This window comes from Mustelus asterias, chromosome X (assembly GCF_964213995.1).
Source record: "Mustelus asterias chromosome X, sMusAst1.hap1.1, whole genome shotgun sequence".
Taxonomy (NCBI): domain Eukaryota; kingdom Metazoa; phylum Chordata; class Chondrichthyes; order Carcharhiniformes; family Triakidae; genus Mustelus; species Mustelus asterias.
Window position 1 is genome coordinate 706,837 of NC_135834.1, and position 27,074 is coordinate 733,910.

Here is a 27,074-nt window from a genome sequence, read left to right on the forward strand (position 1 = left end):
ATTCGGCCTCTGATCTTTGGGTAAGCGCTCTCCAAGGCGGCCTTCACGACACATGACAACGCAGAGTCGCTGAGCAGAAACTGATAGCCAAGTTCCGCACACGTGAGGACGGCCTCAACCGGGATATTGGGTTCATGTCACACTATCTGTAACCCCCATGACTTGCCTGGGCTTGCAAAATCTCTCTAACTGTCCTGGCTGGAGACAATACACATCTCTTTAACCTGTGCTTAACCCTCTCTCTACGCACATTATCTGTATCTTTAAGACTTGATTACCTGTAAAGACTCGCATTCCAACCATTATTTTGTAAATTGAGTTGTGTCTTTATATGCCCTGTTTGTGAACAGAACTCCCACTCACCTGATGAAGGAGCAGTGCTCCGAAAGCTTGTGGCTTGTGCTACCCAATAAACCTGTTGGACTTTAACCTGGTGTTGAGACTTCTTACGATGATGGCCCACACAGTACCTCATGGATGCCCAGTTTTGAGTTGCCAGATCTGTTCTGAATCTATCCAATTTAGCACAGTGGTAGTGCCACAAAATATAATGGAAGATGAGGACAGCACAGTGGCACACTGGTTAGCACTGCTGCCTCACGGCTCCAGTGACCCGGGTTCAATTCTGGCCTTGGGTAACTGTCTTCGTGGAGTTTGCATTCTCCCCGTGTCTGCGTAGATTTCTTCTGGGTGCTCCGGTTTCCCCTCTCACTCCAAAGATGTGCGGGTTTTTTGATTGCTGTCTGCAATCAATTAAAAGAATAGATACTTTTCAGATCTGCCCATCAGCATAACGGTGGTGTTGTTGAGTATGTGTACAGTATAACAACATTCATATGGGTTGACTAATGAAAATCATGTATTGGCATGTATTTAGTGCTTGTTGTGGGACAGTTATTGAAGCAGCTGCTGTCTAGTGGCTTGCAACTATGATGCTGCTGTCATTGGTGTGTTCACGGTGGCTTCAATTATATTAAAATTCAGGTGTAAAAGTAATGGGCAATATCCATCTGATTGCATAACTGGTAACCAATAATGGCTTGCCCCCAACCACTTTGTGAATATTCTTGCATTTAATGTTAAACACTGATTTCAGTTTGGGGAAATGCACTGAGATATTTTAATGTTTTGAAATTTAATAAACTATTGCAGAAAATATCATTGGTCCATTTACATCTTTCTATATTTGTGGAAAGGTGTTGTGGCTGAGAAGAGAAGGTGGCTGCCACTGTTCTCTTGGGGAGGGGGGATTTAAAAAAAAGGCATTTTTGTACATTGCAGACCCTTTTGTGCCCAAGTGTAAAGAGCAAACGGGCAGTTGTCCTGTTGTTTAGCGATTCGGAAGCACCTGACCTTTGTGTGTGCTATCTTCCTCCAGTGACGCAATTGACATTGAGAATTCTGGTGGACTATTGGCGCACTCCCGTTGCACAAAACATTAGTCTGTTCCAGGTCTAGTTATAAGCTGAAACACCAAGGTATGGCAGCAGAAAAGTGGAAGTTTATTGTCCTAGTCTGCTAAATTTCCAATCCCAAGCATGTTGTTATACTTGAGTCTCAGGAGCCAGTGTAGGTTTTAGACAAGCTAGAACTTGTGGAGGGTTAAGGAAGGTCAGCAAGGAAAATGTACAGCACAAAACTGTACAGGATTTCAGCAGCAATGGAGATAAGAATGTAAGAATAAAGTACACTTCAGTTTTAAAGGCTGTTCAGCCATTCAAGTATATGATGGCTGATGTGTCCCTCAACTCTATTCACTTGTCTTTGCTAATTATTCCCTGATACGCTTATCTAACAAAAATCTATTGATCTCAGTCTTTAAAAAAAGTCAACTGACTCCTCTTCTCCTGCATCCACGCCCTTCTGAGAGAAAGGTGGTTCCAGATTTCTACTATGTGTGGGGAGAAAAGTGCACTCTATTTTGACTCCTCAGTGACCTAGCTGTAATCTTAAAATGCTTCCCTTTTGTTTTAGATTCCCCCACCAGTGGAAATGGCTTTCCTGTATTTACCCTTCTGAATCCTTTTAGCTGAGGTATTCGCAACTATAATCATCCCTCGGTCTTCTACATTCACTGGAATATAAAGCCACCCTTAGACCCTGGTGTCATTCTGGTGAATCTCCACTGTATTGCTTGGTGCACAAATTTGAATGCAGTAATTCAGATGGGGTCTTTCCATGGCTTTATAACTGAAGTCCCTCTCCGATAAAGGCCACCATTCCATTAATCTTAATTTTTGATGAGGTAGGGATGGAGGTTGGCAGTGTTGTGGAGGTAAGTAACCATTGGCAAAAAGTCAGAAGTAGGGTTGTTAATGTTCAACATCATTTGTGACTCTTCTGGTACTGAAGCAGTCCATGTCCAAAAGCAGCAAGACCTGGATGCACAGTGGCATGTGAGGTGTGTACTATCTACAAGATTCACTGTAGGAACTCACCAAGGCTCCTTCGACAGCACCTTCCAAACCCACAATCATCTAAAAGGACAAGTGCAGCAGACATATGGGAACACCACCACCTGGAAGTTCCCCTCCAAGCCACTCATCATTCTGACTTGGAAAATTATCAGCTGTTCCTTCACTGTCACTGGGTCAAAGTCCTGGAATTCCCTCCCTACCAGCAATATGGATGTACCTAACGGGACTGCAACGGTTCAAGGGGGCAGCTCACCACTACTGTTTCAAGGGCAGTTAGGGACGGGCAATAAATGTTGACCTAGCGAGTGATGCCCACATCCCACAAATATGTACATCTGCTGTATACGTAAGTACTTGAGTTCAGTTGCACCAATTGCTTCCATAAGCACAAAGGAAAAAATGCACAGAACATATGATCAGTTCAATTGATAAGCTTTATATTTCTGTAATATGACATATGGGGCATACCTTGCTTTCCTACAATCATCTTAAAGCATAAAATTCTAGGCTGACATTCTAGTACAGTGGGATTGCTGCACGGCTGGAGTGCTGTTGTTTGGATGAAGTATTAAACGAAGATCCCAGCTGTTCTTGCAGGTGGATGTAGAAGATCCCATGGCAATATTTTAAAGAACAGAAGGTCAGAAATGTGGATGTATGCTGATGGTTACACAATGCTCGACACCATATGTAACTACTCAGATAGTGAAGCGTTCCATTTCTAATTGCAGCAAGACCTGGATGCACAGTGGCAGAAGTGTGTCCTAACCAATATTTATCCCTCAATTAACATCAATTATCTGATCATCACAGTGCTGTTTGTGGGAGCTTGCAAATTGCCACAGTTCCAACGTTACAATAATGACCATACTTCAAAAAAGAGCTGAGTCATGAAAGGTGTTCTGTAAATGCAAGTATTTTCTTTTTGTACCCTGTCCACTGTCCTGGGCAAAACCCTGCTCTTTTCTTTGCACTCTTGTTTTTTCAACTTTCTTGCAGCACTTTGCTGTTTGGATGCTGTACTCTTTCTATAATACTTGTCAAGTCAAAAGTTGTGCCATAGAATGAGACTGCTATGGCTTATGGGAATGAACTGGTTTAACCCCCCAGGTCCTATTGATACAAAAATAGTAGGAAGAAAGTTGTGAGGAGGATACAAAGAGTGCAAAGAGAGATAGAGAAGTGAGGGCAAAAAATTGGCAGATGGAGTATAATGTGGGAAAATGTGAGGCTGTCCTCTTTGGCAGATAGCAATGCAGAGCAATATTTAAATGGAGAGTGCAGAATGCTGCAGTACATTGATCACAGAAAGCTAGCAGGCGGGTACACCAAATAATTAGGAAGGCAAATGGAATGTAGGATGATATGGAATATAAAGGTAGGGACATTAATATAGCTTTGGTCTTACTGAAGGAGGGACATTCTTACATTGGAGGTAGTTCAGAGAAGGTTCATTCCTGATTCCTGAAAGGGTTGGTTTATGAGGAATGATTGAGCAAGTTGGTCCGATGCTCGTTGGAGTTCAGAAGATTTGGAGGTGATCTTTAAACAAAAAAAGATGCTGAGAGGGTGGTTCCCCTGGTGGAAGTGTCCAGAACGGTGTCATTTAAGACTGAGATGAGCAGGAATTTCTTTGAGGGCTGATAGTTATGGAATTCTCCACAGCAAGCAGTGGAGGCTTAATTGAATGTACTCAAGGCTGAGTTTGGGCTTTTGATTTATTATTGTCATATGTATTGGGATACAGTGAAAAGTATTGTTTCTTGCACGCTATACAGACAAAGCATACCATTCGTAGAGTACATAGGGGAGAAGGAGAGGATGCAAGATATAGTGTTACAGTCATAGCTAGGGTGTAGAGAAAGATCAGCTTAATATATGATGGGTCCATTCAAAAGTCTGATGGCAGCAGCGAAGAAGCTGTTCTTGAGTCGGTTGGTACATGATCTCAGACTTTTGTATCTTTTTCTCGACGGGAGAAGGTGGAAGAAAGTATGTCCAGGTTGAGTGGGGTCCTTGATTTTGCTGGCTGCTTTTCTGAAGCAGTGGGAAGTGTAGACAGAGTCAAGTGTAGATGGGATGACCAACTGTTCTGTAAAATACAAGCTGATTTTGTTTTCATGCTGTTCGCCCTGGGTTGTCTCTCTCAGATTGATGCCAAAGTATCTCTTGTCAGGAGTTGGTCACCCTGGCTGAGTTACAGATTGTATGGGGGAGTGGAGATTTATAGGGGCAGGTAGGAAGTTAAGGCCACATCAGTCATGATGTGTGAATAGTGGGGCAGGCTGGAGGGGCTGAATGGTCTACTCTGATTTCTTCTTTACGCCTGGTTACGTCACTCAAATGTTGCGCCTGCGTTAGGTGGTGTGACGTCAGATCTGGCTCACACCGGAAGTGGAACTGGTGTCCCGCCTACCCTGCCGCCGCTCTCGGAAACTGGCTGAAACGGGCGGTTTTGTTCGGAGTAAAGACGCTGAAAGTCCCGCCTCACCGCTAATCGGCGGCAACTCGACTCGGCTGCCGCTTCTTCCCCCCCCCCCCCCCCCCCTTGATGCGGTGAGAGGAGCGTCGCGTGAAGCGGAGGTGAGATCCGTCTCGTGACATTTTGAAAATCAAACCCAGTAACTGAATCCAAACAGAAAGAGGGGGGGGAGGGCAGCTCGCGCAGCAATCCAAACTGACAGGCGCAACAGCCAATCCCAACGGCAGATTCTCCTCACCCCCGACACCCGCAGCCAATCAGTAAGCAGCGGGGGCGGGAGCTAGCCTTCGAGGGGCGGTTCCGTTTCCATTGGGTTGTAAATATCCCAATTACCCAAGGACTAGCATTTGTTTTCAACGTGTTTTTAAAAGCTAAGAGTATAAATCTCTTGACATTAGACCAGAGAAAATTTAAATCGATGTTTTTTTTGACGGAAGGTAAGTGTAAGCTCTTGTAAAATACAACTAAATATTAAATAAGTCGGTTTCTATTATCTTAATATGGATTGGTTTCTTATTACTGTGGCGTTTAAAGTGTTTTTTCTACTGGAATTTTAAAACTTATTAGTTTGTGTGAAGTTGGTTAAATTGTTAACTGGGTGAGACTTTTATATTAACACATTTCAAAATGTTGAATATGAAGAAAACAATTGAGAAATAGGCTGAATTGATTATATCATCTAAAAAAACATATCCATCAGTGACGCAATATTTACTAAAGTATTTAAAACATGGCAGAGGCATAAATGCCATATTCCCCTACTGCTTTGAGTGAAGTTGTTAAAATTTATTAGGTTATTGGGAGTTTGACCAACGAGTAAATTATATTGTAAAACTGGTGATAAAATACCCTTGTAACACTGCATAAAGAATCATTATTTCTGCTCCATGTTCATATTTACATTGGTCTCTGTAGCTTAAAGCTGCACAAAGCTGTTACTATCTGTGTGTGGAGCTAAAGTGAAGATATCTCTGTTACATATATGTGCATTATTGAGTTTTTTAAGAAAATTGATCTAATGGTAAGTGAAAATTACTGTTCATAACGTTGAGTATTTTCACCCTTCCAACATTTGCAAGCTGTCTTGAGCAGAAGTGATTACTGGCAAGGTTATTGTCTCCTTTCATTCTTGTGTGCACATGGTTGCCACTTAGAATTATTTAAATACTGACCAACTTTCAAAGACTATTGAGCAGTAATTGTTGGAATGTGTTATTACATCGTCAAACTGCTTTAGAGCAGATGGGGATATAAATGACATGGGTGACAATGTAATAAATTGTAAGTGTGAAAGCATATAATCTGTGATTGTTCTAATAGCTTTATTATTTTGCACTTAAAATAGAGGGTGCTATAATAAATCTTATCTATAGAGAGAACCATGTCATCAGGATTTCAGTAAAGCATCATGGGCACATGAAATTTTGTGTACACATTTTGATTTTTCTCACCAGAATTTCATGCTCTATGCACCTGTGCTTAGTGGTATAATTCTAAATCTGCTGTAAACGTTTTCTAGGACAACAACATACATTCGTATTGTGCTTTTAATGTAGCAAAATGTCCCGAGGTGCTTCACAGGTGTGTTACCAAAATTTGACACTTAGCCATGTAAGGAGATATTTGGATAGGTGACCAAAGACTTAGCCGATGAGGTAGGTTTTAAGGAGCATCTTAAAGGGCAGAGATGGAGAGGTTTAGGGAGGTAATTGCAAACAAGTGGCAAAAGAACCAGAATTGAAATTTGGTAAATGGTCTATGTTAGAAATGTAAGTTGATGTAGTGAAAATAAAACTGCATTTTAATTATAAAATGTGTAAGTTTATTGGTTAAAAGTTTTGAAAAAAACAGTTGGACAAAGCTGTCTTATTTTTGACTCGCCTTTAACGGCAGCCACCTCTCAACAGCCTAGGAGAGTAAAACATCCACTCCTGTTAAAATGTTGTCCAATCTTGATGCTGAAATTTTTGTTAGACCAGCAAGATTCAGTTACGCTGCAAATAGTTTTAAAAGAAAAAAACACCTCAAATCTACAAGTAAAGCTTGGTTTGCAATGGATGGTTATGCAAAATAAAACGGGGTTGCGTTTACTAAAATATATAGCGGCTGTTAATGCACCCGTGTTTTAGTGTAAAGCTCCCTAAAGTGATATGACAGCAAATTGAGTAACAATTTCCCCAGGTAAAGTGAGATTTTGGGACTGTTGGGGAAGAAATGAACAGATTTACTGAGTACAATGGATATAGGAATGTATTAGAGTAAAGGAGCAAGCAAGAACTAAACACAACCTCAAGATGTCCCTAAGCTCTTTACAGCCAATAAAGTACTGTTAAAGTATAGTTAGTGTTGAAATGCGGCAGTTAATTTGCGTACAGTGAACACCCACAGACAGCAATGGAATAAGTGTTTTTGGTGTTATTGGCTGAGGGATAAATATTTTCCAAGACGCTAGGGAGAATTACCCTGCTGTTTAAATACTGCCATGGGATGATTTTTTTTTTACATCCACCTGAGAGGATAGACGGGTTTAACATCTCATCTGAGATGGACTTCTGACAACACTGAAGTCACAGTCTGGATTATGGTCTCTGGAATGAGACTTGGGTGCACAGCCTTTGACTCGGAGCTGAGTGTGCTGCCATTGCTGACTCAGAGAAAAGCTGACAAAGCTTGCACCACAATTTGGATTCTTAGATATCTGCCAAGATTATAATATATTTAGGAGTTAAGTTTTTGCTCATTTGCACTAATCATATTGCAATCTGGGTGGAATTAGTGCAAGAGATCATGGAATTTTAAACCTGAGTGAGTTACACCAAAAACCACTTGTGTTCCTGTTTTCTGTAATTTTTGATGCACATTGACACTCAGTTCACCTGAATTCTCCACCCCCCCCCCCAACCCCCATTTTATAAAAAAAATGAATCTGCCAATTCTCCTTGTTTGGGGAGACTCTTTAAATCGCTCTCATTTTCTTTGGCGCACAGGCATCGGGCAAATTTGAAGTTTTTCAATATCAAATTAAGAAATTAACTAGGCTGCACCAATGAAATAATTCCATAGTTCTCGATTTCCTGCTAGTGCCCAAAGCTGAAACTCAAATTCCATGTGCGCAGTATGTCAAGGCAAATGTATTTTGTTAGGTGAAGTGGAGTTAAAGTTTGAGGCAATAATAGCCCAAAGTGCACAGGTGCATTTCAGTCTCCATTTTAAAGCCATGCATTCCATCCTTATTTGAATGTTCCATTACAAATTCCTATGTCTATGGAAACTGTGCAAACTTGTCATAGTAATTACACTCCCTCACCAGTGGTGGGGCTGCAGTCCATCCACTGCAAAGGGGTGTGCATACAACTCCCAGGTTTGCATCAGCAATGTCCACTATACATGTAAACATACAAATTTAGAATGGAATATCTAAATGGCTTCACTCCAAATTTCTCTGAAGTTTGAATCACCATTTTGAATGTATCACCAGGCTAAAAATTCCAAATATAAGTAATAGACTATTAAAACTTGTAGATTTAAAAAAAAACTCAAACCCATCATTCTAAAACTGAATTGAGTTCTGTCACTCTAATAAGCTCTGTACTCATCCTTTGAAGCCAACTGGGTGACATTTTAAATGTGCACAGCATACACGTGGCGGGAAAAGTAGATGCGCATTAGTTGTCCTGGTAATTGTAGAACTGAGCGCGAGCAAGTAAAGATAGCTAATAATTCTCCAGTGATGAGTACAATAAAGCCACATGGGTTTTAAACCAAAACTGCTCAAGTGTTGTCTAATCTGAGCAGTTAACAATGACCATGATAATTCTAAAGTCTTGATAATATACCATTAAATCTCTCCCAATGACTCGGGTGGTAAATGCCCCATGTGACTGGTTGGAGCAAAGAGGGCTATGATTAGCTGACTTATCTAGACAGCTATATGAATGGAGTGGGAATGGAGGGATACAAAAGAGTGGTCTAGTTTGGACCAGGGAGCGGCGCGGGCTAATTGTTCCTTGTTTCTCGTTTCAAGGCTTCATTCTATGATCATCTTGCTGGTGCCAGTACAGAGCGAGACTGCGGATAGTTGGGAACCTGTCTCGGGGGCAGAGAATTCATATGGTGTTCATGGAAGTGGAAATGACTAGGGTTGGGAAGCATTTTCCGATCAGGGCCATTGTGATGATCTGGACTCGTTTCGATCGCCTCAGGGGGTCGGAGAGGAATTTCCCAGATTTTTTTTCCCCATATTGGCCCTGGGGTTTTTCACTCTGGGTTTTCGCCTCTCCCTGGAGATCACATGGTCTGGAATGGGGGGGTGGGGGTGAGTTAATAGGTAAACAAAGAGTTAAGCATCGTAGCTGTGAGGGACAGCTCGGTGGATAGGATATTGGTATGTAGATAGGCTGGAAAATTGGGCGGGGATCCTGGATTCAGGATTCAATCCTGGACCGGGGAGCGGCGCGGGCTTGGAGGGCCGAAGGGCCTGTTCCTGTGCTGTATTGTTCTTTGTTCTTTGACTGACCCCCCCCCCCCATGCTTCATTAGCTAATTGAAGGATCAAATCAAAGCTCTGCAGTGCTGCCACATCCAGTCATGAATGGTGAGGGCAGTGGTGGACTGGAGGAGGATCCTCCACAAATATCCACATCCTCAATCATGGGGGTGCCCAGCACATCAGTGCAAAAGATAAAATGAAGCATATGTAACCACCTATGGCCAGAAGTGCCAAGTGGATGATCCATCTCTCTGCTTCCTGAGGTCCTCAGAATCTCAGATGCTAGCCTTCAGCCAATTCAATTCACGCATGATATCAAGAAATGAGGCACTGGATACAGCAGAGATTTTGAGCCCGAGCAACATCCCGGCAGTAATGAATACTTGTGCTCCAGAATTAGTTGTCTATTGCCAACCTGTTCCAGTGCAGCTACAAAAGCAGTGTGGAAAAATGTGCAGGTATGTCTATCCACAAAAAGCAGGACAAACCCAACCAGGCCAATTACTGCTCCATCAGCCTCTTCTCAGTGATGGAAGGTGTTGCTGACAATGCTATTAAGCAGCACTTATGCAGCAATAACCTGCTCAATTTGGGTTGTGCCAAGGTGATACAGCTCCTGACCCTAATACAGCACTTGACCAAACATGGACAAAAGAGCTGAAATCAAAGTGAAGTGAGAGTGACTGTTGTTGATATTAAGGTAGCATTTGACCGAGTGTGTCATCAAGCAGCCCGAGCACAAAGGAAGATGATGGTTCGATTCTCGGCTTGGGTTACTGTCTGTGTGGAGTTTACACATTCTCCATGTGTCTGCGTGGGTTTCCTCTGGGTGCTCTGGTTTACTCCCACAGTCCAAAGATGTGCGGCTTAGGTTGATTGGCCATGCTGAATTCCCCCTTAGAGTCAGGGGGATTAACAGGGTAAATATGTAGGGTTTTGGGGATAGGACCTTGGTGGGATTGTTGTTGGTGCAGACTCGATGGGCCAAATGGCGGCCTTCTGCACTGTAGGTATTCTATGATTCAATGAAATAGACAAGAAATAGATTGTGATTGTTGGAGGTGTCAATCACCTCAGCCCCAGGACTTCCCTGAAGCTGTTCTTGGCTCAGCTGCTTCATCCAATGACCTGCCTTCCATCATAAGGTCAGAATCGGTGATATTCACTGATTTGGCACTTCTCAGATACAGAAGCAGTTTGTGTCCATATGCAGCAAGATCTGGGCAATATCCAGGCTTGATCTGGCGAGTGGCAAGTAATATTTGTGCCACAAGTGCCAGGCAGTGACCATATCCAACAAGTGAGAATCTAACCATCTCCCCATGACGTTCAATGGCATTACCACTGCTAAATCTGCTCTATCAGCATTCTAGACTAGCCATATAAATGCTGTGGCTACAAGAGCACAGTAAGAAGTTTAACAACACCAGGTTAAAGTCCAACAGGTTTATTTGGTAGCAAAAGCCACACAAGCTTTCGAGGCTCTAAGCCCCTTCTTCAGGTGAGTGGGAATTCTGTTCACAAACAGAACTTATAAAGACACAGACTCAATTTACATTAATAATGGTTGGAATGCGAATACTTACAACTAATCCAGTCTTTAAGAAACAAAACAATGGGAGTGGAGAGAGCATCAAGACAGGCTAAAAAGATGTGTATTGTCTCCAGACAAGACAGCCAGTGAAACTCTGCAGGTCCACGCAACTGTGGGGGTTACAGATAGTGTGACATGAACCCAATATCCCGGTTGAGGCCGTCCTTGTGTGTGCGGAACTTGGCTATCAGTTTCTGCTCAGCGACTCTGCGCTGTCGTGTGTCGCGAAGGCCGCCTTGGAGAACGCTTACCCGAATATCAGAGGCCGAATGCCATCATCTCACATGAGAACACCATCCACCAGGTACACGGTACATACTCTTGCAACTCGGCCAACGTTGTCTACCTGATACGCTGCAAGAAAGGATGTCCCGAGGCATGGTACATTGGGGAAACTATGCAGACGCTGCGACAACGGATGAATGAACACCGCTCGACAATCACCAGGCAAGACTGTTCTCTTCCTGTTGGGGAACACTTCAGCGGTCACGGGCATTCGGCCTCTGATATTCGGGTAAGCGTTCTCCAAGGCGGCCTTCGCGACACACAGCGCAGAGTCGCTGAGCAGAAACTGATAGCCAAGTTCCGCACACACAAGGACGGCCTTAACCGGGATATTGGGTTCATGTCACACTATCAGTAACCCCCACAGTTGCGTGGACCTGCAGAGTTTCACTGGCTGTCTTGTCTGGAGACAATACACATCTTTTTAGCCTGTCTTGATGCTCTCTCCACTCCCATTGTTTTGTTTCTTAAAGACTGGATTAGTTGTAAGTATTCGCATTCCAACCATTATTCTGTAAATTGAGTCTGTGTCTTTATAAGTTCTGTTTGTGAACAGAATTCCCACTCACCTGAAGAAGGGGCTTAGAGCCTCGAAAGCTTGTGTGGCTTTTGCTACCAAATAAACCTGTTGGACTTTAACCTGGTGTTGTTAAACTTCTTACTGTGTTTACCCCAGTCCAACGCCGGCATCTCCACATCATGGCTACAAGAGCAGGCAGAGGGCTGGGAATTCTGCGGTGAGTAACTCACCTCCTGACTCCCCAAAGCCTTTCCACCATCTGCAAGGCACAAGTCAGGAGTGTAATGAAATATTCGCCACTCTCCTGGATGAGTGCAGCTCCAACAACACTGAAGAAGCTTGGCACAATCCAAGACAAAGTGGCCTGCTTGTTTGGCACACTATCCAGCATTTAAATGTTCATTCCCTCCACCATGGCAGCAGTGTATGCAATCCAAGATGCACTGCATCAAAGGCCTTTGGCAACACCTTCCAAACCCACGGCCTCTACCACCTAGAAGGTCAAATGTAGCAGATACATGGGAACACCACCTGCAAGTTCCCGTCCAAGTCTTGCACTATCCTGACTTGGAAATATATCGCTGTTCCTTCACTGTTGCTGAATTAAAATCCTGGAACTGCCTTCCTAACAGCACTGTGGGCATATCAACACCACAAGTACTGCAGAAGATCAAGAAGGCAACTAGCCACCTTGAGGGCAATTGGGATGGACAATAAATGCTGGTCTAGCCAGCAACGGCCACATCCCGTGAAGGAATAAAAAACCATCTTGCAGTGAGACCTTCCCGTTAGATAACACCAACTAAGACAGATTGTCATCTGCCCCGAAGGGGAAGTTGTAGTCGCCATAGCTGGTGGGTTGAAATCACCCTTCCAAAGTTGTAGCTTCCAATCCCAGTTTTAACTCTTGGCCAGCTACCTCTGAAATACAGGACAATATTTTGGTAGAAATACAAAAACTGTGCGGATTTATTTAAAGTTTTAAGACCGTAGGCCTTTGTGTACCATGTTAATAAGTACTTCAGTCCACTCCAGTTTGGACCAGAAAATCCCAGTTCCTCCAGCTTCAATCAATGTGGAAAAGGTAAAGAAGGGATAGTGGTATCTCTGGAACTCTTCTCCAGCACGACTCCGCTTTCAGGAGCAAGCTATAGTGTGGGATAAGAAAGCATCTGCTGTTATCCTTTTGTTATTGGCAATGAATCATGGGTCTTTAGGAGTGATTTTAGTACAGAAATCTAATCAATGGTTTTTATAATAAAATGACGAGAGCAAGATATATATGAAGCCAGGGACAGGCTATATATTATAGCATATGCTAAATTCTGGAAATAACTGTCCAGACAAATGCTTTGTGTTGAGTTGAGATGGCTTTCACACTATACCGTTAGTTCCTGTAAACATTTGAAATGTATCATGTAATTATTCCATGTATTTGTTTCTCTCAGTTATAGCACTTGTATCTTGTGTATTGATTCTAGGTGAAAATGGAACAAACATGACTGCCAGCGACTCGGGTTCCTGCTGCAATGGAGAGAAAGGATCACCATGCTAGGCGAAATGATCTACAGTGGTCAGAAAGAAGCAAAGTTCACAGGTACGTAAAGGAGGAGCAGCAGTTGTCCCGTCACAGCCATTCCCAGTTTGATCAGATAGGACGGCCAGTTGGCAGACCCCCCTGTGATGATGAAACGACTGATTTTCCAAAGTACTCCTGTGGTACCCGGTGCGATGGTGCTGACTCGAGTCAATACATTTCGGAACACATCCATGCTTCTCGTGGGAATACGACCTGGCAAAGGACAAGTCATCAACCAGTAAGAAATACTGATACAGGGAATTGCACACCAGTGACCTTGTCAAATTGGACTCTTGGTGATGTAAACTGTTTTGATCACAAAGAACCATCTTCAGATCAGCTTTTAGATGAAGAGTTGAAAACACTGGACATGGAAGGGTTGAGTTTCCCTTGTGGCCATCTGGATTTTACAGGGCAGATGCCATCTCTTTATTGTTCTGGCATATCAGGTGATAGTTGTAATCTTCAAAACCGAGACACAGAGTTGGCCAGTAGTGAGAAGCCATATACTCTCTCTGGTGGGGGTGTAACTGATCATGAAGGCATGACTGACAAGGATTCACAAGAGAATGGGTGTCTGTCCTCCATCCGTCAGGGGGAGAGCTCTGCCTGTGTTCATGGGTTTTTGGAAGGATGCTTTCAACCAACCTGCTATGGAGACCACAACTTCCCCTTCGGGGCAGATGACAATCTGTCTTTCCTTGACAACTTAGATTGTATTCGTTCTGCCAACACTTCTCAAGAAGATGGGATAGATGAATGTGAAGAATTCAATGAAGATGAAGGAATGGATGAAAACCCCATAAAAATGACAGAAGATATCAGCTATCCTGTGAAGTTTACCAGCAGGAAAAGCAGTAAACGTCAGAGAAACAAATTGACAAAAGATAACTCCTCAAACAGCTATGATAAAGATGTTGGAAGGGAGCATGTGAAGAAGAATGGCAAGTCTTCAGCTGCTAATAAACACAGGCACACAAAGGGTGAGAGGAAGCGTCAGCACGTTGACAACCGGGACAGATTAAAGAATGGCGTGCAAAAACAAACTGAGGAGTTGCTTTGGAGATGTGTAACCTACGTAAAAATTCTAATGGATGTCATTCTTTTTGTGACCCACAAGTGTGGAGAGTACGTGGAAACAGGGGGCAAGCTTGTGTATTCGTGTTGCCAGATACAAAAGGAAGATTTAAAATCCCTAAAGGGCAGTGCAAGGACCTCGTGCATGTGGCTGCTTAAACAGGCAAAATCAGGGTCACAGAAGCTTAGGCGGTTTTGCTTTTCCTCGATGAAGATGACTATAACGTTTTTAAAAATGCTGCTTGCTCTGCTTTTTCTTGTACTAATGTTATTTATAGGATGTTTACAACTCTGCTGCAAATATGGAATGTCTGGGGTTTCCAGGATATTTCAGAAGTTACCCATATGGGGCAAGGAAATCTTTCCCCATTTTCCAGCTGTTCGATTTCTGCACAGGTTGTGCTCGTCTATAGCAGAATCTAGGACTTGGAATTATTTGAAAAGACTGTGGGAAAAATTGAAAATGCGATCCTGGCGAACTGGTAAATGGCGGACTGCAGGCCAGTCTCCAGTTTCATCTCCGTCCCCCCAGTCACCTAGTGCAGGTAGATACCAGCCAGATCATGAGGTGGACCGGCTGCTGACGATGGCTGGTATTCCGGAGGAGGACCTGGATCCTTTTAAAGTTCTGGGCGTGGAGGTAATGGCCACTGATGCCGAGCTGAAAAAGGCTTATCGGCAGTTGGCCGTACTGGTGAGTTCTGCATGAAAACGTTTAACTAAAAGCCAAGTTCAGCTGTCTGACTCTGTTATTTCCATTTGACTGATTACCAGAGCCAAAGTTCTAAGTCTTGTGAGTGTCTAATTCCATCTCTTGGGGTTAACCTGTGCCTATCTTGGTTCTACTGCTCTGGGTAACCTTTTTAAAATGCCCTGTAGTTACACGAGAAGATAATGTTTATAGCAATTTAAAAGGTAATGTGTATTGTGAGCCAGTGGCCCTTTGGTACCACATCCGAAGAGCTGCTGATCTTTAATGGTACTGAGGTTAGAGGGCTTGTCGACCACTTCACCTAGTGGTAACTCGTATGCAATTCGAGTGCAGGGGAGTTGGGTAATGTTTGAGCCGGAACCCTGGTAGATTTGTTTTTGTTTTGTTAACCCCTCAATTACTGAATTCATTTGTAGTAATCAGCTGTGATAATCAAGACACAGCAGACTGAATCAGGTCCATGTGGCCTGCTGTCAGGCTTTGCTATATATTTACCTACATGACCATTGGAATAGGGATGGGTAGTGCCTGATCAAAATAAATGTGCTGTTCGGTCAGATAATCGATTCAGCTATCTTGGTCAGATAGTTCAAATTCTTGGTTTCCTAGTGTTACATAAGCTTACCCGGTAATATTTTTCTTCTGTTGCAGCATCATCTGGGGGATTGCTCAATTTGTTCAATGCTTGGTTAAGAACATACTAGAACCCCATAGAAAACAACACGTAATTGTGTAGTGCCTTTCTCACACACAAATCGCCCAAAGCATTCAGCAAAGTGGGCACCAAACCAGAATGTCTGCTCTCTCTCTCTCTCTGTCCACGCAATGGTGTAACAGCAGAGCTGAACTTATTTTTCCTGTGTCACTGAGTTCTCAGTCTTGGTTCTGTTACAAAAAGAGCAGTGGTGCTCAAGAAGTTACTCTGGACATCAGTCACTGAATCTCTGCACCAGTGGCTGAGGTCTTTAAGACAGCAGAGAAAGTGATTGGCAGTGCCCACTTCATTGGCAGTGGTGAGGCATTTCCTCTCAATCACAGCCAGCCACCACTTTCTGTAGCATTGGAGGGAAGTAAATATGCAATCAGACACTCTAAACCAACGTTCCATGAATGCGGAAAGAAAGATTTGCATTTCTGTGGCGCTGTTCACAACTTCGGGACATTCCAAAATGCTTTACAGCCAATGAAGTACATTTGAAATGCAGTCACTCTGATAAATTAGGAAGTGCGGCAGCCAATTTGTGTACAGCAAGATCCCACAAACAGCAATGTGATAATGACCAGATCATCAGTTTTTTTCCCATGATGTTGATTAAATGTTCTGCAGTAATTCTGCTGCTGCTCTGCAAAATAATGGCTGTGGGATCTTTCCCATCCATCTGAAGGGGCAGGCAGGCTCTCTGAATGCCTCTTCTTAAAGGTGACAGTGCCACACTCCCTCAGTACTGCACTGGAGTGTCAGCCTGGATATTGTGCTCGGGTCTCTGGAGTGGAACTTGAAGCCATAAACTTGTGCCACCAACTGAGTTATGAAATAGTTTTGTATACTGAAATGCCTCAATTACGTGTGGACAAGATAGATTAATGGACAAAAGTAATGTGTTCCATGTCTAATAGTGCATGATGCATTCTGCATTGAATTGCAACATAATGACCCAGACTGCAGCAGGGCATCTCACCAGATGCCAATTTTAGATTTCTCTCTCTTTCCCCCCCCCCCCCCCCCCCCTCAGCTCACCCTTTTCCACTACAAATTGCTGGAAATGTAAGCTGATAACTGGAGCAATGGGTGAACAATGAGACCAACAAACCCATCTTCTTAACCATTGAGAATAATGCAGAGGAAGGTTGGAGAAGGAAATAGGGTGAATTAGAGTCAAGTAAGATGCGCAGAGAGAGAAAAATGGATTGGATTCAGAGAAAGGAAAAGTGAGCAAATAAATTGAATTTACATTGTTTTAAATCTGCAGGAATGAGAATCCACAGTTTCGGTTGCTTTCTGGGAGGGAAGGTTGAATAACATTGCAGGAATATGAATCTCATCATCAAAAGGATCTTTGAGCTGTCAGCCCTAACTTTCTGCGGCAAGTTCAATTCGCTTTAAAGCGCAAATGCAGCAATTACTTGATGCTCTTGGAGATTTTGACGGCAAGCTGTAGTTTTCGCAAGGCTAACAGCGGAGTGGCGCAAATTGTCTGGCAGCTTGTGGCGATTCGCAATTCATGGGGTGTCCTGTCGTCTCTGCAAGTTGCTGGGTTATTTACACACTGATAGCAGTGAGCACATTAAACTGGTTATTATTTTCCCAGCAAATTCTGGCTGTGTTTCAGCTGAAACAGCAGGCATTTATTATCTTAAATACAAAATGAGAAGCTTTCTCTTTCCCCCCCCCCCCCCCCCCCCCCCCTCACCTCCCCCAATATCTGACCTTTCCTGTTTTCAAGTTTTGATGACGTACTTTTGCTTCTTCTGTTATTGGGGTTCATTTTGTATTACTGCTGCTGTGGTGAGTTACCTAACTGCAACTGAAGGCATTTCTCAGTTTAAAAAAATTCCGCTTCCTGTTGACATTCTCCTTGGGGCTATTAGGACTTTATACAACACATTCTCTCCTGGACTTGTACACTCAAATTTGAAAGATGGTCAAAATGAGAAAATTCTTAATCGCAAAATTCTCCAAAAACTAAATCTAATGTGAGATTCCTGTTTATATCAGAGATCCGCAGTCTGATTGATGGGTTCAGAACAGGCTACCCAAATATAGAGATTAGATTGTAGCTGTAAGATTGCAACCTCTAAAGGTCTTTCCCACACTGCAAGAATGTGGCTGATATCTGGGATAACTTGGCAAATGCACCACTTCTCCTCGCTGCTGGTAGCCAGCTTTCCTTTCCGAATTTGTTTTACAATTCTGTGTAGCTGATTTAAAAAGAACTCATCTGACGGTAGCAGCCAGGTTGACCTGAGCAGGGTTTGGTTTGGGGATGTTTTATTTCCTTTCCCCTCTCTTCTCCAGTGCTGTTATTCATGATAATTGGTGTAATGTGGGATTCTGGTCAGCGATGGTCAAAGGGAGAAGCCTAGGGAAGGACATGTGGTTGGCCAATTGTAAGGTATCGTGCATGGCACAAAAGTAGTAAGAAGTACCTTTTCTAAAACTGACTTCTAACAATGCTCATGTTATCAGAGAGTGAAAGGTTTACAGATGATTATGGGGAAATGGGGTTGTGCTAAGTATTATGTGGCTAATTATCATGTTCTTTTTATTGTACACAGCGTGGTGTGGTAGGGTGTTGTATGCAGTTGGACTGGTCCTGATTGTTAGAAAGCTGCTGATGTTGCCCTGACAACGAGCAGGTCCTGTTTCACAAAAAAACTGTAGCTTTCAAAGCTCCACAAACACGTTTTTAGTCTTGAGTTGGTATCAAGGCAACTGATCCTACATGGTGGCTAACCATGTAATAGGTTACATAGCCTCTAGCAACTTGCTCAACTGTCTCAGCAGTGCCCTTTTATATTGTACAAATTACTGAGTGCACATTTGTAGAAGGATCTGTGACTGTGCTATCTAGTTACCTAAAATTTATGGTGCACTTGAGGGCTCAAAGTAAGCTGGTCGATGTTCTACACGAGTCATGTTTTTTCACAACTCACTGAATGACTTCCTAATAGAACAGTTTTGCCAGCTGCAATGCCATCCAAATTGTATTCCTGCTTTCTGCTCTAGTATTATGATATCCAGTGGCCTAGGTAGAGCGAATTTAAAATCCGTCTTTTTATACTGTACATTTGTTCCATCTTGGAATGGAATTAATAATACATTCCTATTTCTCTCGTATTGTTAAAGGTTGAGGTTGGGATTTCATTCCCAACCTGCTATATTCACATTGAGATTCCAGAACTCAATGAAAGTTGTTACAGTAGCTAAGTATGTATTTGTTGATACCATTACTGAACATTTTGCTCAAACTGTTCCAATAGCTGATGACTAAATACCTGGCAGTCCTAGTGAGGGTTCATTTATTGCAGTTTCCATTTGCAAATTGTTTAATGTTGTATTTTATATAAACATTAAGTTTTTAAATTGTTTTTTTTTCTGTTAGGTAGAAAGGTATGCCCAAAAGTTTAATACTTGTGACCACAAATGTCTGACTGGAAACGGCAACTTCTCTCTGACTGATGGGTGGATACCACTGAAACACCAAATACTCTGATTACACAAGGACGAATTTGTTAGCAAATAACATTAAATTGAAGCAGGAACGTGTATTCACACTGCACCTTTCACTGCCCCAACGTCCCAGGGTGCTTCACCATGGGTTAAATACTTTTAATCTGTAGCCACTGTTGTAATGTAGGGAAATGCACAGCAAGATCCCACAAACAATGATGCAGTCAATCATCTTTTCTGGGAAGTGAGTTTGAGGGATAAATTTTGGGCAGAGCACGAGGGAACTCCTTGCTGTTCCAATAGTATTATGGGATCGTTTACATCTACCTGAGAAGACAGAAGGGGCCTCAATTTAGTATCTTATCCAACAGATGGCACCTTTAGTGCTGCACTGTTAAGGTGTCAGCTTTGGTTGTGTTCCAGCCCTCTGGAACTAGGCTCGAGTCCCCTACCCTCTGAGGGTGCTCTCCCACAGAGCTAAGATCCGATCTATCCACCCTTATTTTACTCAACCTTATTCTACCCAACAAGTGCCACTAACTTCACAAAGAATAAAATGGGATAAAGGGAAGGTCAAAAGGCAGCCTTTTACTTCTGTCGATCACACAGTTAAAGACAACAGTCTCCCTGAAAGTGTTGAGAGCTATTTACACCTGTAGAAAAAAAGGATCACTTATACAGAACAAGCTTATTAACCCTAGGTAAAGAATGTCAGGCGTTGCTGTTATATAGGCTGGGAGCCACCGATATAGGCTTGTCAGCTAATGCTCAATAAACCATTCATCTAGAAAAATGTCCTTCTAAATTTGTTTCTGTTATGTGTGGTTTGTTTGAGTGCAAAGTATCTTTACGTTTTTTAGTGTCGCTGTGTCATGAACAGGACAACTTATGAGCAGCTTGCATGGCACTTTTCCATTTGCTGCTTGGCCGTGCGTGTAACTTACAAGGAACATTGCACTAGACAACGACCTCTCATCACGAGGCAATAGTATGCATTTGAGGTATACAACCAGACAATTTTTGTCCAGTAATTAAGCTCTGAATCACAGCTAGCAAAATTCCACAAGGAAATATCAAACGGTCTTTTATGATTTGAAAGAAGACACATCCCTGAAGGTACGCTGATTTCTGCAATGAGTTTGTGCAGTTCTACTGGAGGACTCTTCACCATCGTTGGGGGTCTCTTTATTTCCACCCCACTGGTTCAGACCCCAGCACTAGGGCCCTTTCTCTGGGTTAGCAGTAGTTTTGTATATGTAATGTGATACAATGCTTTGCTGTAGATCGGTGGACTTGACAACCTATAACAGTATTTTGGTGAGTCTCACTATTTCAATTTAATAAATAATGGAATTTAGAGTTTAAAATATTCTGTTTTGTTGTAAAATAATTTCTGTAACTGGTGAACTGTCCTAAGTAAGAGTCTTCATTTCTGACCCGAGATAGCATCAGCAGATTGTTCTGCTCTAGAGGGCGTCAGAGCCGAGCCTGATCCCGTCCTCGCCCAATATTGTGCAATCTTCTAGCCAGGGTCGTTGAATACTAGTCGGGACAGTGAACCCCAGCTCACGTCTCTTTGTTTCTTCGCCCCTTCTTTCCTTGTACACTGCACCTCCCTCAAAGGGACAGTGTGCTGAGGTGAGTTGTAGCATTCTACTGGCTTAAAATGAAGTAATAGCACTGACCGATGAGTAAAGCTGGAACCTTCCTGGTCTGTTTGCAGGGCCTGAAGTGGTGCTAATACAGTTACCCATCAAGTCACCAAGTTGGTAAACTTTGATTTTGGTCATTTATCTCCACCCAAGATTAGTAGGATGAGCTTTATTAAATTTTCTTTTATTAATGAAGATTGGCAAGCCTGGATTTGTGTGAAATATCACCAGTTGTAGCTCAGCGAGGTGCATTAAATTGAGAAACTGTTCTCTTCTAAAGTAACCACCCCAATTGTGATTGCAGGTTCATCCTGACAAAAACCAACACCCACGATCGGAAGAAGCCTTTAAGGTGGTGCGAGCAGCGTGGGATATTGTGAGCAATCCTGAGAGAAGGAAGGAATATGAAATGTAAGCAAAATTCACTGCTGCATTCCAGACATACCCATGTGGCCTCTGATTCTTATCTTTTTAGGATCAAAGTCATTTTTAAAATATTAATTTGCCTTGAATTCCGATTTATAATTTCAATGTGTTTTGAACTACTCAAATCTGATTACTTGTTGGAATTTTTTTATTAAGCTTACCATTTTAATTAATTTAGGGAATGAAAATCTGCTTGAACATGTTGCCAAATTTAATGTTTTTTAAAATGTCTAAAGGTCCCTGCTGATACCATGAAGGATATCACCATTTTATCACGGGACTTGGTTTAAGCACAGCTCAGACCAATGGAATTAAAGTCTCTTCACTGTTGGTTACGAGGTCCTTAATGAATGGAGTTTGGACAGATTTGACTGAGTTTCTATTCCTGCATCACAAAGCTATCTGTAAACTCCAACTCAATTAGTAGTAACTTGTCAGTCTTCTGCCGAGATGTCATACAGGTGATTTTGGAAGCACTTGTTGTTGAAGCTGGATGTACAAGTTTCCCCGTTCCCCTGCATTGCCAGCACTCATTACTCAGCACAAAAATCCATCGGAACATTCACCTTAAAAGACAAAGGGCATGATTTTCTGGCCCTTCCTGCTGGTGGGATCTTGCGGTCCTACCAAAGGTGCCCCCTCCCTCACAGTGAGCCGTGCAAAATGCCATAGACATCCTGCCGGCAGCCAATGATGAGTGGGTGGACATACACACAGGAACATCCCACCCAGAGTATTACTTGGCTACTCAAATATGTACCTAATTAGCTCTAGGCCTACTTTTCTCCTGTTTCATTACTTTTATGTATGTTTTTAGAGTTGTGTTTGCAACCCCTTTCCATTTTGCACGTATCTAATTTGCTTCAGTGTTTCTGTTTGAAGGAGGTTGTAAGTAATTTTAGTACTCCACACACAAGGCAATGCAAAGGGAGACTGCATGAGGTGCCATACCTGCTATTACTTTGTGCTACTTCTGCTGTGCAAGAGCAGCCTGGGACGATCGGTCCCTTTTGTTTTCTTGATCTCCAAACGGAAGCAGTGTTTTCCTGTTCAGATCCCACAGCATAATTTGAAGAGCAGGAGAGTTCTGCCCCTTGTCCTGGCCAGCATTGGTCCCTCAACCAACCTCATCAGAACCAGATTGTCTGGTTGTTCATTCACTTGCTCTTTGTTGGATCTTGCTGCGCGCAAATTGGCTGCTGCATTTGCTTTTTGACTGCACTTCAAAGAAAGTAATTAGTTGGTTGTAAAGCACTTTGGGCCAACTTGCAGATGCAATGAGGTGCAACATCTCTCGTGTAACTTTTCAATTTATCAAAGCTGCATTTCCTCAGGGATGGATATTGAAAGCTTGTTGTAAAGCGAGGTTTGTATTGAGTCTTTGTTTATATTCTGAGGAATTGCGGAACCCAAGTTTAATTTTCGACTATTTCCTGCTCTAGATTTATTTCCAGATATAACTGGATGTTTTTGTGTTATTTGTTTTTAGCAAACGGGCTGCAGAGAGTGAGTTACATCGGTCCATGAATGAGTTTCTCACCAAGCTCCAGGATGACTTAAAGGAAGCCATGAACACTATGATGTGCAGTAAATGTGAAGGAAAACACAAGTTTGTGCTCTCATTTATCTGTTAAATAAATGTAAAGCTAGGTGATGTTTTGTTGATCTCCCCTCTCCAGTTTTCCCTTCCCTCAACGTGCAAACTCTGGCTGGAATAGAGTTCCATGGATATCATGTACCCTTTGGTATCTCATTCAACTGACCATTCATCTTGTGAGCCTAGTTAGTGAATATTAGTCTATTCAACCAATGTGGGATCACAGCTGAGGCCAACATCTGTCTTCAGCAATAATAGTCACGCATGGCAACCCTGACTGATTTTATTTCTCACCTATGGAGTTCTGTGGCCAGTTGCAGTGTGCTTTCATTGCTCTTACTCAGATCAGCAAACTTGTCATTTTCCTGCCGGACTTATTTTCATTTTTGTGTGATTTAGTAGTCGGTCATAGGCTAACTGACCAAGGCACTGAGGTATGGAAGCCATTCAAGTGGAGAGAGCAAAAAGGAATGTAGTGGTAGTAGGCGATAGTATAGTCAAAGGGATTGATACCATTCTCTGCAGCAAAGAGCGAGAGTCCAGACGGCTGTGTTGCCTTTCCGGTTCAAGAGTTCACGACATGGGTTCCAGGATTCAGGGCATCTGTTTAGTGTTGGAGAAGAATTTGCAGCGGGGGGGGGGGGGGGGGGGGGGGTTGTGGCTGTGTGTGAGGTGAGGGGAGACCTAGTTGTTGTGGTCCATGCAGGTACCAATGACACAGGCAGGACAGCATAGTCACTGAGGACTGGGCACCAAATTAAGAAGCAGAACCTCCCAGAGTCATAATCTCGGGATTATTGCCTAAGCCACGTGCAAATTGGCATAGGATAAATAAGATCCGATGATGAACGCGTGACTCAAAAGGCTTGGGTGGTAGAAGTGGATTCCAGTTCGTGGAGGCGCTGGTACAGTGGGATCTCTACCATATAGAGGTAGAGTGGAGCATAAAGGAGGAAATCATTGGAGTTTGTCAGAAAGGCATGGTGATAATCGTGGAGGATTTTAATCTACATACAGACTGGAAAAGTCAGGTGAGCAAAGGTAGAATAGATGAGTTCATTGAATGTTTTCAGGATAGTTTCTGAGAACAGCACGTTCTGAAGCCAACCAGAGAGCTGGCTATATTAGACCTGGTCTTGTGCAACAGGATGGGGAGTAATTAGTGATCTCATAGTGAAGGTGTCCCTAGGTAGCAGCGACCATAATATGATTGAATTTTACATTCAGTTTGAGGGAGTGGGTCTGAGATTATGTTTTGAAACTTAAATGGACAATTATGAGGGTATGAAAGTGGAGCTGGCTAAAATAAACTGGAAAGTTAGGTTAAAGGATAGGTCAATAGCGATGCAGTGGCAAATATTTAAGGGGATATTTCAGAATTCACAGAATAGATCATTCCAACAAGTAAGAAAAAATCCAAGGGACAGACCTTCCACCTGTGGCTAACTAGAAAGGTTAAAGATAGTATCAAGGAAAAGGCATATCATTGTGGTAGGTCAGAAGATCGGACAAAACATGAGGAACAGCAAAGGATGACTAAAATATTAATAAGGAGGGAACAATTGGAGTATGAAAGAAAGCTAGTTAGAAATATTAAAACAGTAAGAGTTTTGTATTTAAAAAAGAGTCAACAAAGTGAACGTTGGTTCTATAGAAAGTGAGCCTGGAGAATTGACAATTGAAAACGAGGAGATGGCAGATGAATTGAGCAGGGATTTTGTATCCGTCTTCACTGTAGAGGATACAAGTAGCATCCCACAAGCAGCTATAAACCAGGAAATGGAAGGAACCCAGGGAGGGCAATTACAGTCACCAGAGAAGAGGTACTGAGTAAATTGTTGGAGCTGTGGGCTGTCAAGAGCCTAGTTCCGTGATGGACTTCATCCTAGGGTTCTTAAAAAAAGTGTCCAGTGAGGAGGAGTTGCATTGGTTTTAATTTTCTAAAACTCCCTAGATTCGGGGAAGGTCTCATTAGATTGGGAAATAGCAAATGTAACTCCATTATTCAAGAAAGGAGGGAGACAAAAAGTGAGAAACTACAGGCCAGTTAGCTTAACACCTGTCACAGGGAAAATATTAGAAGCTATTATTAAAGAAGTTATAGCAGGGCTCTTGGCTAAATTCAAAGGGTAATCCAGCAGAGAGAATGGTTTTGTGAAAGGAAAATCGTGGGTTCAACCAACTTATTGGAGGTCTTTGAGCAAGTAACCTGTGCTGTGGATAAAGGGGATCCAGTGGATGCACTGCACTTAGATTTCCAGAAGACATTTAATAAAGTGCCACATCAAAGATTACTTGTGAAAAATTAAAGCTCATGTTATAGCAGATAACATTGGCATGGATAGGGCAGCACAGTGGCACTGCTGCCTCACAGCGCCAGGGACCTGGGTTCAATTCCAGCCTTGGGTGACTGGAGTTTGCACATTCTCTCCGTGTCTGCGTGGGTTTCCTCCAGGTGCTCTGGTTTCCTCCCACAGTCCAAAAATATGCAGGTTAGGTGAAGTAACCACGGTAAAACTAGGTTGGCAAAATGTAATAAGTGGTGTGCTACAGGGATCAATGCTGGGACCTCGACTGTTTACAATTTATATAAATGACTTGGATGAAGTGATGGTTGCCAAATTTGTTGATACAAAGATAGGTGGGAAAGTTAAGTTGTGAAGTGGGAATAAGGAGGCTACAAAAGATGAGTGGGCAAAGATTTGGCAAATGGAGTACAATGTAGGAAGATGTGAAATGGTCCATTTTGGCAGGAACAATGAAGAATATCTAAATGGTGAGAAATTGCAGAACTGGGGTGCAGAGGGATCTGGGAGTCCTAGTGCATGAATCACAAAAGGCTAGTTTGCAGGTAAAGTGATTAATTAGAAAAGCTAATAGGTTAGTTATCATTTATTGAGGGAAATTAGCAACATAGAAAACTACAGCACAAAACAGGCCCTTCGGCCCCACAAGTTGTGCCGAACATATCCCTACCTTTTAGGCCTACCTATAACCCTCCATCCTATTAAGTCCCATGTACTCATCCAGGAGTCTCTTAAAAGACCCTATTGAGTTTGCCTCCACCACCACTGACGGCAGCCGATTCCACTCGTCCACCACCCTCTGTGTGAAAAACTTCCCCTGTACCTACCCCCCAGCACCTTAAACCTGTGTCCTCTCGTAGCAGACATTTCCACCCTGGGAAAAAGCCTCAGAGTCCACCCGATCTATGCCTCTCAACATCTTATATACCTCTATTAGGTCTCCTCTCATCCTACGTCTCTCCAAGGAGAAAAGACCGAGCTCCCTCAGCCTATCCTCATAAGGCATGCCACTCAATCCAGGCAACATCCTTGTAAATCTCCTCTGCACCCTTTCAATCTTTTCCACATCCTTCCTGTAATGAGGCGACCAGAACTGAGCACAGTCCTCCAAGTGGGGTCTGACGAGGGTCTTATATAGCTGCATCATTATCCCCGGACTCCTAAACTCAATCCCTCGATTGATAAAGGCCAGCACACCATACGCCCTCTTAACCACCTCCTCTACCTGCGGGGCCGATTTTAGAGTCCTATGGACCCGGACCCCAAGGTCCTTCTGATCCTCTACCGTACTAAGAGTCTTTCCCTTTATATTGTACTCCTTCATCCCATTTGACCTGCCAAAATGGACCACTACACATTTATCTGGGTTGAAGTCCATCTGCCACTTCTCCGCCCAGTCTTGCATCCTATCTATGTCCCTCTGTAACTTCTGACATCCCTCCAGACTATCCACAACCCCACCAACCTTCGTGTCGTCGGCAAACTTACCAACCCATCCCTCCACTTCCTCATCCAGGTCATTTATGAAAATGACAAACGGCAAGGGTCCCAGAACAGATCCCTGGGGCACACCACTGGTGACCGACCTCCAATTAGAAAAAGACCCATCTTTACACACTCTCTGCCTCCTTTGGGCAAGCCAGTTCTGGATCCACAGGGCAGCAGCCCCTTGGATCCCATGCCCTCTCACTTTTTTGAGAACCCTTGCATGGGGGATCTTATCGAACGCCTTGCTAAAATCCATATAAACCACATCTACCGCTTTCC

At 43.0% G+C, this 27,074-nt stretch overlaps 1 protein-coding gene across 1 annotated transcript in view; it reads left to right on the plus strand.

Moving 5' to 3' along the window:
- The first annotated feature begins 4,879 nt into the window (after nucleotides 1-4,879).
- The window catches only part of dnajc14 (DnaJ (Hsp40) homolog, subfamily C, member 14), a 34,866-nt gene continuing 12,671 nt past the window's right edge, over nucleotides 4,880-27,074 (plus strand). The window contains exons 1-4 of the mRNA XM_078201236.1: nucleotides 4,880-5,000; nucleotides 13,269-15,137; nucleotides 21,283-21,389; nucleotides 22,894-23,013. Coding sequence (XP_078057362.1) covers nucleotides 13,317-15,137; nucleotides 21,283-21,389; nucleotides 22,894-23,013 — 2,048 coding nt within the window. The 5' untranslated portion in view covers nucleotides 4,880-5,000; nucleotides 13,269-13,316. The remainder of the gene's footprint in view (nucleotides 5,001-13,268; nucleotides 15,138-21,282; nucleotides 21,390-22,893; nucleotides 23,014-27,074) is intronic.